The following is a 16,338-nucleotide window of genomic DNA, read 5'->3' on the forward strand; positions in this document are numbered from 1 at the left end:
TTTTTAATGGTGAGAAGATAAGACACAAAAGGAATGGCAGATTCATACCAATAAACAACTCCATTAAAATTAAACAGGGATGGGGGAGGTTTTTGGGACTATTGACAAGAGGTAATTTGATCAATTCAGCCAATTTTAAAATGACAGCAGGTAACAGCCTGGGTTCACAATGGCCTGTATGCGCAACATGACATGCAAGAAGGCACAAAATAACTGCTTGGAGCAATGGCTCCTCCTCCTTACCACATCTTCCAAATACTCCAGAATGAAATAACCATCTCTCACTCAGTTTTCAGATTGAATTTCAGATGTTCAAGCCCAACTAATCTCCAATTTTGATCTGAATCAGAAGTGAAACAGGCTTATATTTTAACTTCGGTAAATCTGTATTCCACTCTTCCCTTAAAGAAATTCGGGAGTCTTCTTGGTTCAATGTTATGCTTACAACAACCTTGTGAAGTGGGTTAGGCTGAGAGAAAATGACTGACCCCAGCACACTTGAATGCTCCACTGCTGAGCAGAGATCTGAGCCAGATTTTAGTGGTCCAAATGCAACTGTCTGTTGAGCTACACTATAAGTGGAATTCAGAGCAGTTGAGTTGGACCCCAGAACATGGTTTTAGTAGAACATCCAATGAATAATACTTACCTGAATGGCATGAAGTTGAGCAAATTCATTGGATAAAAAGATATTTGTGATACTTTTCCTCATGATGCCAGAACCAGAGTAGAGAATGTCAAAAGTATATGTGAGTGCCACATCTGCGCCACCTTGATTAAGAAAGGAAGATATTGTGATGATTCTTCCAGCAGCAATGAGTGTCAAGAAATATCAATGAATCTACTATATAGTTTGTTAGTCACATACGCATTAGGTACCCAGAGAAGGCTGAGGAAGAACCCATCTTTGAGAATCGGTCATAGTTATGAATGAACATGTCCTTCAGAACTCTGCGGATCATTTTGCTGAAACACAGAAAAGTGGTGCTCTCCTTAGGAATCAGAAAAGTGTTTTCTATTAGTAACATTAACGTGTATAGAAAGGGAAATTTTCCCTTTCCTCAGGGTGATTCAATTGCTTTAACAAAAGTCCACTGAAATAATAAGATTAAAATTTCAGTGTTATATAGATTTGTAAAGCTCCTCGCAGAAAGAAAATTCAGTGAACTTCTGATCATTGCATAAGGATCACAAAAGGAAACTATTGGAGGAATGTTGTGAACTACTTTTTATTGTATTTATTTTACAAACTTTATAACCTGCCTTTCTGCCTTCACCAGGGCAGCTGACAAAACATACATAATAAAATCACATCTTAAAAACACTAAAACCAACAAAAACACATCATTAAGACAATTAAAACAAAAATTAAAACAAAAATATAAAAACAACCAGTAGAACACTAGGCAGGAAGGAAGGATCACTGAGGGAACACCAAACAAAACAATAGTCTTCACCCACTGGTAGAAGATGGCAACAAGAGAGGACAGATGTGTCTTCATGGGGACAGGTTTCCAGAGTTTTGGTGCCATGGTTGAGAAGGCTGTCTCTCAGATTGCCATCTGCCTAATCTCAGGAGGTGGGGGCATCCAAGGGGCCTCTGAAGATGACCATAGTCGTCAGATAGGTTCAGAAGGCAGTAGGTGTTTCCTTCAGGTATATTGGTTCCAAACCATATAGGGCTTTAAAAGTCAGCACTAGCACTTTAAACTGTGCCTGGAAACTGGGAGCCAGTGCAGATGGGTCTAGACTGAATGATATTGTCCCTACGACCCATTCCAGTCAACATCACAGCTGCAGTATTCTGAACCAACGGAAGTTCCCAAACAGATCTCAAGGGCAGCTCCACTTAGAGCGCACTGCAGTAATATACTCTAGATGTAACCAGGGTACGCACCACAGTGGCAAGATCTTTTCTGCCCATGAAAGGCCACAGCTGGCAGACAGTTGAAACTGGGAAAGGATACCACCTTACCGAGCAGTAGGCCTGGGTCCAAGAGTACCCCCAGACCACAGACCTGTCCATTCAAGGGGAGAGCAATTCCATACAGAATGGATGATATCTTAAATCCAAGGATCAGACCTTCTGCTCACTGGTAGTGCTTCTATTCTGTTGGGATTAAGCTTCTATTTATTACCCCACACCCACACCAAAGCTGCCTCCAGGCACTAGTTCAGGTTTTCACAGCCTCCCTGGGATCAGCTGGAAGCATGAGATGGAGCTGAATACCATCTGCATATTGACAACAACCCAGTCCAGATCATCAGATGACCTCACCCAGTAGTTTCATTAGATGTTAAAGAGCATAGGCAACAAGATGGGACAGGTGAATGCTCCTCACATTATAGAAAGTACTGGAAAACTTTGGTACTTTCATCTCTATGCCTGGGCAGTGCACGCACAGTCCCTCATGAAAATGAATAAAAATGACACAATTTAAAAACAAGAAAACATTTAAAAATCAAATAATATTCAAAACCAGACAGCATACTTCATAAATAATATTCACTTTCATCTTCCTCCTGCAGCCCAACCAATTATAGTAGAGTAGACCCACAAGCTATCCTAAACAGTTCTGAATTGCAGTTCTTATAGAATGGTAACAAATATGTATAACTTTTCCAACCCTGATACAGACACTGGAGAAGACTATTCAGTATGGTGACAGTGCTTCCAAACCAGTTCCACTGCTTAACAGATGTAACATCTGACTTCCTTTACATTTCAACATTATCCATACACATATATAGATATGTAAGTAACAAATGAAACTTGATATACCTGGCTGGCATTTCGAAACGTAGAATGCCTTGGACTAGTGAAAGCATATACTTATTCATTTCCAGTGGCAAGTGTCCAATGGAGAGGAGGAGATTTTTTACTTCCATGTAGGAAGGATTGCCACTAAAGATGATGGCAGCTGCTGTGGTGCGCATAGTCTTCTGATGTACTTTCCGATTCTGGTGATAAATCCTGTTCATTACTTTCCTCACCTAGTTCAGATATAACTTGGTCAGCAATAGGATGGATTCATAGATGACAGCAGAGTGGAGGCAAGGAAACTATTATTACCAATAAATTAGAACAAGGAAGCCACTGACTTTTCATGCTGTACTTAGGCTCAAATACAGTCTAATAATCCACTATATTGTGCTGGGACCAGGAATATTTGATCACTATCTCCAGCTATTACAATTGATCTCCAGAGAGCCAAGATCAGTTCCCCTGGAGAAACTGACTACTTTGGAGAGTGGACTTTATGGCATTATGCCTTGCTGAGGCCCCTCACCTCCTCAAACTCTACCTTCCCCAGCTTCACGTCCAAGGCCTCCAGGTATCTCCCAACCCAGGTCTGACAATCCTACACCTACTGATGTCACAGTTGAACATCTGACAGTTTTATTCAAGGTGTGTTACACACACGAAAGCATATAGCTTGAATAAAACTCTGTTGGTCTTAAAGCTGCTACTGGACTCTTAGTTTATTTTGTTGCTTCAAATCCAAATCCACAAGTATAGCCACCTTCAAGAGGGGTTTAGATAAAAATATGGAGCACAGGTCCATCAGTGGCTATTAGCCACAGTGTGTGTGTATATATAAATTTTTTTGCCACTGTGTGACACAGAGTGTTGGACTGGATGTGCCGTTGGCCTGATCCAACATGGCTTCTCTTATGTTCAAATGGCTACCCACTTGGATCTATTTGACAGTTTGGCAGTATTCAATTGTGCTAAAAATGGTTGCAGACATGCAATCTCACAGATTCCCCTCTGGCTGCCATCTCTCTCCAGGCTTCTTAACTGAAGTTTGCCGAATTAAAAAAAAAAAAAATCAACTGTGTTTTCACAGTGACTTGCAGATTTGAGGTGCTTCTTTAAGTGATCTTGTGTGATTCCTTTGACTCAGCATTTATAAATATTAAAGGCAGAGAGCTGAACTGTCTAGATGAGGATGAATTGCATTGTGTAAGTTCCTCGTTTGCCTCATGGGAATTGTAGTGTCTCTTGCCGCAGCCACTCCCACTAACAAAAAGAGCTATTTCAAAGCTGCATGGCCTATATTCTTAGCTCATCATGATTGTATGAGCCTGGGTTTTTAAAGAAAAAGGACAGTAAACTATTCAAATTTGGGATATTTCACACTCATACATTTTCCCACTGTCTCACAGTTCTCCCACCCCCAGAAAAATTGCCTAATTTCCTAGGTAACTATATGACTCTCATCATACTTCATAAGTAAGAGCTGCTGCTTCCTTTACGTGCTAGGGCTGTTAACTCTGGTTTGAGTCTCCTGGAGATTTGAGAATAGAGCATGGGGAAGTACCTCAGCAGGGTACAATGCATTAAAGTCCACACCACAAAGCAGCCATATCCCCCAAGAAAACTGATCTCTGTGGTCTGGAGATCAGTTGTAATTCCAGGCTATCTCCAGGCCCCACTTGGAGGTTGGCAACCCCATTTATGTGCTCATGGTCCCTTAGTATAAGAAAGAATCTCTATAGTAATGCTGGGAGAAATGGATACTTTACACTATGTTAAAAGTTGCTTGATATGTCATTCAATTCAAACTTTAAACAAAATAGATCCAAGTGGGCAGCCATGTTGGCTGAAGTAGTAGAACAAAGCAGGAGTCAAGTTGTACCTTTAAGACCAACTTAGCTTTATTCAGAACGTAAGCTTTCGTGTGCTCCTAAGCACACTTCATCAGACGAGGAATCCGGTACCGGATTCCTTGTCTGATGAAGTGTGCTTAGGAGCACACAAAAGCTTACGCTTTAAACAAAATATTGAGGGGATCCAGGGAGGATCTCAACTTCTGTAAATAGCTCAATCACAAACATCAATAATTTTCTTTTCAAAATTCTCAGTTTCCCAAGCTGAGATCTGTCACCAGCAAGCAAGCTTCTTCAATTCTACTGCAGCTTGGAGATCAGAGAATTAGAGGTAACTTCTGGCTAACCTGTGGCTTTTTCTATGAAAAAAACTGGTTGGTAATCATATAGATACCTATCTAGCCTGAAAATGTAGGAGGAAGAGTCTATATTCATGCACAGCGGTGGCCAAACTGTGGTTTGGGAGCAGGGCTGGCCCTAGGGTACATGGCACCCCAGGCAGACGCCGCCCACCACGCTCCCCTTATTGTGATGCTTTGTGGGTCTCAAAGCTCTCAGCACCTTGTCAGCTGGTTTGGAGAATGCATTTAAAGCTGCTTTTTTCCCACATCTTCCTCCCTCCTCTCCCATCTATTTGCCTGCCTGCCTTCCTTCCTGTTCATGCATCATAATAAAGTATAGTTTATAAACCTATTGCATTGTTTAATAGACTGTCTTATGCTGTCTGATCATATTATAAATTTGTTGTCATCTCAAGGTGGATTCTTACCAAGAAAGTTGGGCCATTAATAAAATTAAATAGATTGGATACAAGTATATACTGCCTGAAATCAGACAGTTCCCACAAATTGTGAAGAGGAGGGCATGTGTTCGCATATTTGACTGGGTATGAAAGAGGCCCAGGGGAACAGGTGAGGCCCTGGTGTTACCTTGTCCAAAGTGCCTTTTACTAAGACTTTCTGTGGTACTTTCACAACTGTTATAAACACTCTTCTGGCTTTGGAAACAGAGGAAGGGATGAAAGAGGTATAATGAAATAATTTTTAAAGGTTTGTTTAAATAAAAAGGGGGGAATCTGACTTTACTTTTGAAAGGTTTTCTGGCACTCTCTTTTCCTTAAGAGGATTTTTTTTTTACCTCACTGGTGATGAAAATAGGGTCGTATCTCTGCAGGGCAGTAGCAGCAGTATGGCTGGCACGTCCTTCTCCTGACTCAGCATATTTCAAAAGCAGTGGGATAGCTTCAGGCAGACGGGCATTTTTCAGTGCTAGCAGGTAAGTCATCACATCATCTGCCTTCTGAGTCCTGCTCAGGCCTCCCATGATCAGCTTCTTGGCTTCCACAACAGCCTGGAAAGAAAATGCTGCCACTTGCAAGAAAAGTTTGAAACTGAAAAGGACTCCATGTATGGCTCTAAGAACACACTTCAATCCTTTAGCAATTATAATTCTGGCACCCCAACTGCACACAAAGAGAGATCATGCAATGTGTGATCTTTTTGGTATACTGGGAAGCCATTCTGTGTGAACAGATAACAAGTACATTTTCCAGGTTTGGTACACACAATTGGAAACCTAGGGCATTTTCGCACTGACCTTAATCAGCAGCGACGCCCCTCTTCACCGCGCAGGATCTGCGCGGATTTCGCACCAATTGCCGCGGAGCACCCGGAAGAGCCGGAAAGTCCTGCGGCTTTTGCAGCGCAAATAGAAACTGGGTTTTGGTGGTTTCCATTTGCACCGCAAAAGCCGCAGGACTTTCCGGCTCTTCCGGGTGCTCCGCGGCAATTGGTGCGAAATCTGCGCAGATCCTGCACGGTGAAGAGGGTCGTCGCTGCCGATTTAGGTCAGTGCGAAAACGCCCCTAGTTTCATGTGTACTGGTTTGGTTTGTTTGTGTGTTCCTGTATTAGCACAAAATAGTGACTGACTACACTTCTCAGGACTACTACACATACCACGTACTCCCATTATATGTGGTGGGATCCCCAAAAACAATAACTAGATGAGCTGGAATGGAAGAAACACAGGAATCATGACATATATAAATATACTATGCTTTCGTCATTAGGGCTAATAAATCTAGTGATATACTCTAACGTTGTGAGCTATCATTATTATATATACTCTAACGTTGATATACTCTAACATTGTGAGCTATCATTATTAATGTGAAACTGGCTGGCAATCAAGCACCCACCTATGAGGTAAGAACAAAGCATCCAGTGCCAGCAGTATACTAAGGTGCTATAATGACACACATTCCTTGCCTCACAGGTCATACAATCAACACCAGACAGACAATATAAGGAAGGGTAAGCAGTAGAGAGGTCAGGTGTTGACATTAGGAAGGAGGGTGATGACAATGAAGGTGTAAGGCAAGGAAAAGGCAATTCAAGTAATGGGTTTTCAGGAGGATCTTGCAGAAAGAAAAAGAAGTGGCTTCTGGTACAGATAAGAGGAAGCTGCTCCAGGTATAAGATGCAACACGAAAGGAGGTACCAACAGTGGTGCGAAAAAGGACAAAGAAGACAGCTTGCATGGATCATCGTATCTAAATGGGTCTCCTCCTTGCTTCCGTACCCAGGACCCTGCTAGAAGGAAGTAATACATACAGGCAGTTTGCAGCTTCCTCTGTCACACAGCTTTCTGATGAGTGCCCCAATTATCAGGACATTTACTTCTCTGATTTCACTGTTGCCAACTGCACTGTGATATATATTCTGTTACAAAAAAAAATATTGTTAGTTTCTGGTGTTTAATCTTAAACCTCTGAAGTGACCTTGATCTTTTAGGGTGGGTTTGTAACAAGGTATGTCCCCCCCGCTCCCTGAAACAAAAACAAAACCCTGGTGCTCTTCACACTAGGGATGTATATCTGTACATTTCCAGTATGAAACAGTGCCTGAAATTCCTTGTTTAATTTTGAATTAGAAATACCTGATCTGTAATCAAGCCAGGAACTTTGGGCACTATTTCAGATGGGAAATATCCAAATGAGCACAGTTCACACCAAATCTTGTGATAAGTGACAAGATGGTGCTCCATCTCTAGATTTATTTGTGGAAAAGTGAGAAAAAAGAAATCACACATTAGTAGGGGGAGACCAGGTTCACATGCTCACGCAACCATGAAACTCACTGAATAACTTTGGCCTGTCACTCTCTCCTGGATTAACCATAAGGTTCTTGTGAGTTCAAATTGGAGAATGGGAGAACCACACTAAGCTTTTTGAGGAAAGAGCAAAATAAAAATGGACAGGATGTTTTAAGGAATTTGCTCCCCTTTGCTCCCTTGAAGATCAGCACCAGAGTTGCTAGATAAGATGGGTCATGTGAAGGGACAGACTGGAACCCTTCCTACACCTTAACATACTGAGTTACATGGTAGGATGAGATACCTGCAATTTTTTTTACAAAAAAACGAGGTATATGATACTTAGTACAAAGACACTTGCCAAGCAAATTTACCCAGAAATAAACCCACTGAGATCAATGGGGGCTTACTTCCACATAAGAGCCGAGAATTGCAGCCTTTACTATCTTGTTTTTGTGAGTTCACCTTCAGTTTTTCTCTCATCTTCTCCACCTCTCCTCAGCACAACTCTCACCCTTAGAACTCTGAAGTGAACAGAGACTGGGTTTTGGAAAGTTTCGGAAAACCCGCCAGGTTTGGGAAAGATTGCAGCAAAGCAGAGTAATACATGGCAGCATGACAAAGGACAATGTCATGCGGATGCTTCCCCCAAAAAGTGTTGCTATAAGAAAGCTAATGCAGAGCAAAAACATCCATGTGAAAACAGCTTAAGTATTTCCTTTGCTGTCACAGCTACTTACTATTAAAGACTTAAGCAGTAACTCGTCGGGGTGAGGGGCAAGTCCACAGGCGTAGAGGAACCGCTCCAGAAGGAGAGTGCTAGTATTGTTCTTGAAATCCAGATATTCCAACATAGCTTCCAAAGAAGCTGAAGTGTGAGCAGAGACTACAGCATCAACCAGCTGGGGACTGTAGGAGAAGGCATGGCAGGGGTGTAAAAAACCTATTTATTTTAAAACTCAGTGAGGCATACAGAGATTGAAAAAAGACTCCCTTATTCTGGTAAAATACCATTATTTCTTGATTGAGAGATAAGTGCTGCATACAAATAATCTAGAAGGTCCATTTCCATTACTGTGGGGCAACCACAATAGCAACAGGAACACTACAGAGGCATTAATGCCTTGCTCTTCCTGCTTGGATCTACAATCAAGAGATGGGTTGAGACTTGTCCATCATCAATGTTTGTACAAATGGGTTTCCCTTTGTGATAGATCAAGGGTAACCAAACTGTGGCTCGGGAGCCACATGTGGCTCTTTCAAATATATTGTGTGGCTCTTTCAAATATATTGTGTGGCTCTTGAAGCCCCCAATGCCCTGTTGGCTAGCTTGTCTCTTTAAATCACTTCTCCAATCCAAGCCAACTAGTGGCTTGAAGAATGCATTCAAAGTTAAAGTTGCTTTATTTCCATCTCCCTCCATCTATCTTCCTTCCTTCCTTGTGGGTCTCAAACAACTGACATTTATTCTATGTGGCTCTTATGATAAGCAAGTTTGGCCATCCCGTGATAGATTGTTGCAGACAAGTGACTGGTGAGTTGCAGACAAAAGACTAGTGAGAGATAACAGTCTCCTCTTTTAACTTTGATTGAGAGAACAGTGCTTAAACTTAGGAATGTTCTCATCCCAAAACTGCTCCCTGGAATTATTTCCACTTTCCATCTTAATACTGGAGTTTTGAATAAAACTTTGTTGGTCTTAAAGGTGCCACTGGACTCCAACTTTATTCTATTGCTTCAGACCAACATAGCTGCCCACCTGGATCCATCTTAATACTGATGAATGTATGTCAGCACTTGCTCCCCCCCGTCCAGGTTTTTAAATCTGGTTTCCCATTTAAATATGATCTGAAGTCAGAGTTAGAAGTTGGTAAACAAATTCTGGTTAGAATCTAGTTACCACAAACCATGGTTGAAGGCAGTGTTGGCATATCCTTTTATTATAAGGCAGATGAAGGAAGATCTCTAGAGCGCTTATGGTTGTGAAATTTGGAGAATTACATTTTATTAACCTTTGAAACCATCTGCACCTGAGAACAATTTAAAACATTCTCCAAGTGGTAGCTGCTCATATGTTCTGACTCTAATATAATGCAAATATTCATCATTATAGAAGCAACAGCATTTTGGTTTTCTATTCTATTTTGGTTTGGTAAATTGTGTGAAATGTTTAAATTTTTATATTCTTATATTAGATTTTATATGCTGTAAGCCGCCCTGAGCCACCTGGTGGGAAGGGCAGGATACAAATTACAAATAAACTAAACTAAACAATTCATGCCCCAAAGAAGCAAATATTGCCAGTATACATCCTGACCCAGAAACCTGCATAATCATCTTCTTCTTCAATGCATATGTGCATATGATATGGACACACATAATAAAATGGGTTGTCATGAACTCACAATAATCCTGCATTACTTTCTGTTCTTAATATCTGAAGGATCTCTTCTTTTGTAGCCTTCCTCAGGTTCTGAACAAAGGATAAAAAACCCATCACAGCATCAGCTGTGGAAAGGTTTTCTGGTTCCAGCTTTTTTCGAATGGTATTCCAGTGCTGAGAGATCTACCAAAAAGGGGGCAAAATTGGTGGTAAATATTTCACATTTGTTCTAGAGAGCCAGTTTGGTGTAGTGGTTAAGTGCATGGACTTTTATCTGGGAGAACCGGGTTTGATTCAACACTCCTCCACCTGCTGGAATGGCCTTTGGGTTAGCCATAGCTCTGGCAGAGGTTGTCCTTGAAAAGGCAGCTGCTGTGGGAGCCCTCTCAGTCCCACTCACCTCACACCTCACAGGGTGTCCTGTTGTGGGGGGAGAAGATATGGAAGATTGTAAGCCTCTCTGATTCAGAGAGAAGGGCGGGGTATAAATCTGCAATTCTTCTTCTTCTAATTGCTAGGTGCAGGTTATAACTGGTCTAAAACATCATTTCTCACAGTCTTATCTGAACCGGGGGGAAAAACCCTGGATTTTTAGCCTGAAAAAATAAACAGTGTGTTGGATCAGTAGCCTTTTCACTCAATATCATTTAATTTTCTTTCTTACAATACCCCCTGTTCCTTTCCTTGTCCATGAAAGCCCCATGGTCTTTAACATAACCACTGTGTGTGATCAAAGGGGTTCCCTTCCTCCTATTACGTTAGTAGAAAGATGGCTGAATCCAATGCAGGTTTTTTTCCCTCAGGCTAAAACCGACACAAACATTCTCCTTCAGCATGGATACTCCTGCACCCTAGGTCACCTTGTCTTGTTCCTTGCCCAGAATTCAGGGGAATTAGTAGGATGCTGTTAGAAAAACTGTTAGGAGGGCAGACCTTGTCTCTATTCCAAATACTGGCGTGAACAGGAACTGATCCTGTTCTTCACTGCAATCATGTCTGCCAAATGCATCTTCTTATCTTCTGCTATGTATGTGAACATTGGCAGTGAAAAAGTTCTATATTAAGAAGTTCAGTTGTAGTAAGAGCAAATCTTCCCTTGACAGCTTTCTGTCTCTTTTCTCTATTGATGGAGACTCCGTACTGGGGAGTGAGTGTAGTATGTCTCCTCCACATGAACTTCCCACATCCTGGATCTCACCAGTCCATAGGGCCTCTCTCTATCCACCAATGTCAGGCATTTCCCTAATCAAAATGGGCGACATTTCCCAGGTCATTCACATCTCTTGTATGTTATATATTGTAGCTACTTATATAGTAAGAGTATGTGAAACCTGAAAGCAATTTCAATAAGCAGTTCAGATTGAAATGCTTTATTGTGCACTGCATGGTTTATTTGAATACGTAATTTGCATAGAATGCAGGTGTCTTGAATTAACAATGTTGTAAGTTTCTTTCAAACTTGCCTTAAAGAGCAAACTGAAAAATAAAAAAGTGAAGACACATACATGAGCATGAAACATTATCTTGGGATTGGCTCTAGTAACAGCTGCTTCAGGAGAAGAGGTAGGCAAACCTACACAAAGTATTTATGGAATCATTTACTAGAATTGGTTACCTCTTCCTTCCGCTGTCTGCCTACAAACAAATTATTTATTAGTTTATCCCCCTGGAAAATGACATCCGACCATTTTTAATGCATTTCTTATAACCACGTAGTCAGGAATTCTCAACAGTTTAAAGCAAACAGTTATTTGTCAGGCTTGGAAATGGGATTATAAAGCTGTCATTATTTGAAGTACACACATGCATTTTTTCAGGTCAGCTACAATCTCTGATCTGCAAACATACCTAACAGTGCCAAGAAAATCCTTGGCTAGCTCCCAGCAGCACAAGCAGCAAGCAGTGCAAGCAGCACTATTCTGACAACAGTTACAGGCATCAATGGTGATTCTCCACCTATGCCTAGACTTGGAGAAGTTCTATTTAGTTCTTACAGTGCAGAATAAGTCCATATCCACTTTTCTGCTTAAGCTATCCTGCATCCTTTCAATAATATTTTCTTTTTTTTAAAAAAAAAAACCTTAACAGTGTGTACCATCTCCTCTTCAGCACACTTAAGAACAGTTTTGACAGGTTTTCTTTCAGAGTGAGATGCCATTACTCCAGTAGTTTATGAAAAGCTAAAAATTCAGAATTTCAGAAATGAAGTGATCCTACATCCCAGACAGTCAACCAGTCAGCCCCCCTTCCATCCCTCCTCCAGTAATATTTTATTTGATCAATTATATCAGTTTTTAGTATTGGCTTGGAGCTAGCACCTCAGTAATTTCTTCCGTTTCTTAATATATGTATGCAGCCTAATATGTCCAACAACAGCTTGCGGTCTTTAACTCTGAATTATCAACTATACTCATTTTCAGATTTCTGTCTTTAAACACCTTGTGGATTTTTGTCCCCCATGAGGAAAACAGAGGTCAAATAATATCCTTAAAGGAAAAATAACACTCCCACAGAGAAGCTGAGTGGGTATTTTGGCTTGTGCTATCACCTGCCTCCGCTTCTGTTATCTAGTATTATCTATGGCATTCCTTGGCAAAAGCTCAGCTGTTCTTTCCAGCAATGTTTATTGCTGTTCTCTGAACTGGGGAAGCACATCAACACCAGCTCAGCCTGTGCTAAAATATCCTACCTCCATTGAGTCAGAGATATTAAGCAACAGCAGATGATGCTGCCCACAAATAGCACTACGATTTCAATAGTACAGAGTTCAGTTTATCTTCATTCTAACTAACCATACTTAGGTAGTAATAATAGAGGTGCAGGCTATTTCCTGTGGATTAATGACCAGCAGGGGTGTTTTAATAGCCCAGGACACAGGTGGAGGCTATAAACCTCAATGGTCACAAATGCCTAGTAGCAGGATGAATCACTGTATCTAATAGTAAACTGGCTGGTCCCTGTGGATGGCAAAAGCTACCCAATGGAGCCATCCTCATAGAAGACAGGAGTTTCTGCATACTTGGTGGACTCTCCAGGTACACATATATCTCTTTGTAAATTAACCAAGAAAAAATATACTAAAAATAACCTGATAAGGATGGAAAATACTCCACAAGGAATGGTATGCTGAGTGCAGTTAACTAAAAGAAAGCTTGCTCCATAAAAGATATGGGGACATACTAGGAGGCAGGAAGCAATACTGATGTTGTCCTTCCCCCATGATAATTTGTGAGCGCCCAGCTTACATTCAGTGTTGAAACTTAGCATGGATGGATGAGCACAGGACCTCCAAGGACTTGCAGGGAGGGGGATCTCTTTTTCTCATTATTTTCTCCTTCTTTTCTCTAAAAGCCCCCAAAGCTTCTGGCTTTTTCTAGTAGTTCTCACCCAGCAGCTAATCTACCTATCTGCCCCTGTCTTCAACTTTATCTCCTTCCCTCCCCCTGACAGTATCTATTAAAAAAACCCTATAGTCCAATTGTGTGGTGCTGGCTGCCAGACTGGACCCAGTTATGCAGTTGGGGATCAACAAGGACTTGCAGGGGACATCTTACTTTCCTCTGTATCCCCCTCTGCACACTATTTCCTGCTTCCCTTCCCCTGGCAGCCTCCATATCCTTACCTTTACCTGCTTTCTTCTCTCCTTTCCACCACCCACCAACCTACCTTATATCTGCCCCCATCTGCGGTAAAATTTATTTATTTATACTCTGCCTTGTTCCACGATGAGGACTCAAAGCAGCTAACATCATTCTCCTCTCCTCCATGTTATTCTCACAACAAACCTGTGAGGTAGGTGACGCTGAGAATTCATGGTAATTCAAACCCATGTCTTCTGGATCTTAGTCTGAAACTCTAACTACTACACTGCACTGGCATTTTGGGGTGGCTGTCACTGAGCCACAGCAAGCACCCAAGTCTGGATGAGTAACACTGCTTATCATAGCATCATGGCAAGTCACATGGTATCACTTCCACCCTTCCCCTGCCTTTTACTGACAGAAACCAAGGCTGCTGTGGTTGCCTGGCAATGGCCACAAGGACCACTGAGTTTCTTAAGACTACAGGCACTGCTTCTATTATAGAAGAGAGGAGAGCTAACCTCCCAATATACTTTTCTCGGATTTCAGATTTTTCTGCAAACCTGGGGCTTTTTCTCATTTTTAGAAAGATCTGTCTTGCCTGTTTAGGGCTCCAATCTCTGGGTTTAAGTTTCCACAGACTGGGCCATGTTGAGAATTAGATATATTGATAAGGACTGAGGAAGAATCTGTCTATCTATCTTCTATCTATCCATCCATCATCCATCCATCCATCTTCCATCAGCCATTCATCTTCCATCATCCTCCTCCTCCTCCTCCATCTATCTATCCATCTATCCATCCATCCATCAATCCATCCTTCTATCCATCTATCTATCTTAAATTTCTATCCCGCCCTCTCCACAAGCAGATTCAGGGCGGCTAACAATCAATTTAGATATTTGCATTTACAATTTAAAAACCAATAAAATACAATTACAATTAAAACATTCTCAAAAACATTCTGTGGTGCTATCTTTAATATAGGCAGATTCTTTTCCTGATGGTGATGTGATACAGATCTCTTTACTGAGGTTTGATCAAGAAGCTGATATGGTATAATGGCTAAGTGTGTGAACTAGGATGCTTTTGGCTCAAATATCATGACAGCCACCAACCAAGTGACCATAGACAAGCCACTAACTCTCAGCATCCAACTCTCCATCTGCAGTGCAATAAAACTGAGCTCTTATACATGTGCTTGGAAGATACTAAAATACAATATATGAAGCATTTTTATTAACCTGCTGCTATATAAATGCAATAATATCAAGAATCAATACCACAGTCTGTGACATATGTATGTTTAGGGAGCATTTTTTCTTATTTCTTCACATTTCCTTGGATTCACAGGGGGAAGTTTTCTCTGCTACCTGGACATGTTTTAACTGTTGTATTTGGTTAAGTTTGTTTTGGTATCTTTTAGCTAGTTGTTTTGATTGTGGTTCATATATGAATTGTTTTATGTTTCATCTAATCTGCTTCAGGTGCTGTTTTTCAACAAAGAATGCAGAGCACAAACACTCAAAACAAACACAGCTAAAAATGCAGTTAGATGACTAAAAATAAATTCCAAATGCGCCATTCAGAAATAACAAGCTGGAAGAAAGCAGGCTCCGCAATATAATACTTGACTACTCCAACTTTGCCTGTGCCATCCTAAGCACTTACACCATTCTAAGTCCATTGAAATTAATGTGTTTATAAAGCAAAGGTCTTATAAGTGTGTCACTCTGCTTAGGACTGCATAGGAAGGGCAGTAGTTTTGCTATTACTATTTTTCCTGTGTATGCCATTTGAACACATTTCCTTATTGCTTTTTACTAAATTGTTGCCTCGATTCCTTCACTGACATTATTAGGCTTTGGTTCAGACTTCAAAAACAGTTTCTGTTGATCTATCCACTTTCATTATCAAATGTGAATGAAAATATCTGATAAAAATGTAATAGGAACTGTGTACCAAATGCTTGCTGGTGTGCAGTAGGGTGGGGGGAGCATCCATTCTTATCCACAGATTTGCATACTGAGAAAAATTAAAAAATGGATGATGGAATCAGCTCACTATTTCCCCAGCAAATTGTCAGGCCAAAAAAAGCCTGAGCCAAACACAAAAGTACATGAATTTTAATTTAAGTTTGTCCTGTGACTCTTTTCATAGCTTACCGTATGTTTGAATAAATATAGGTACTGTTACTCAATGATGCTCTGATATCCCCTTGTCACTCTCAGAGGCTATCACCTGTCTGGTACACTGTCAGTTGATTTGCTTCCATATATGCCTTAAATAATCAGGATTTTCAAGAGATGCCTCATCAGTATTGTCATTGGTGATGTCACCCCTTTTAAAAAATGGCCCTAAAATATTGATATAGTAATAATAATAATAATAATAATAATAAATTTTATTTGTACCCCGCCCTCCCCTGCCGAAGCAGGCTCAGGGCGGCTAACAGTGCGGTGACCAATGGTGCACCAAGCAATAAAACAGTTACATTATGAACAGTTACGTTATAAACATTAAAATTAAGCATTAATTAACCTTAAAACCCATTAAATCAATTAACTAAAACAAGTATAATACTATCATTGACGCTATCTGATTAGTACTGATGGCGGATTTTCTTCGTTGTTGATTTATACTTCAATCATTCATAAAAGCTAAT

The 16,338-nt window shown here is 40.8% G+C and overlaps 1 protein-coding gene across 1 annotated transcript in view; it reads right to left on the reverse strand.

Annotated features, from left to right (window-relative positions):
• The window catches only part of MTTP (microsomal triglyceride transfer protein), a 51,901-nt gene that overhangs the window by 12,366 nt on the left and 23,197 nt on the right, over positions 1 to 16,338 (reverse strand). The window contains exons 8-14 of the mRNA XM_060247008.1: positions 10,115 to 10,275; positions 8,450 to 8,618; positions 7,229 to 7,336; positions 5,752 to 5,964; positions 2,783 to 2,994; positions 869 to 966; positions 650 to 771 (exon numbers count right to left, since the gene is read on the reverse strand). Of these exons, the coding sequence (XP_060102991.1) occupies positions 650 to 771; positions 869 to 966; positions 2,783 to 2,994; positions 5,752 to 5,964; positions 7,229 to 7,336; positions 8,450 to 8,618; positions 10,115 to 10,275 (1,083 nt within the window). The remainder of the gene's footprint in view (positions 1 to 649; positions 772 to 868; positions 967 to 2,782; positions 2,995 to 5,751; positions 5,965 to 7,228; positions 7,337 to 8,449; positions 8,619 to 10,114; positions 10,276 to 16,338) is intronic.

This window comes from Heteronotia binoei, chromosome 9 (genome assembly GCF_032191835.1).
Source record: "Heteronotia binoei isolate CCM8104 ecotype False Entrance Well chromosome 9, APGP_CSIRO_Hbin_v1, whole genome shotgun sequence".
NCBI classification, from domain to species: Eukaryota; Metazoa; Chordata; class Lepidosauria; order Squamata; family Gekkonidae; genus Heteronotia; species Heteronotia binoei.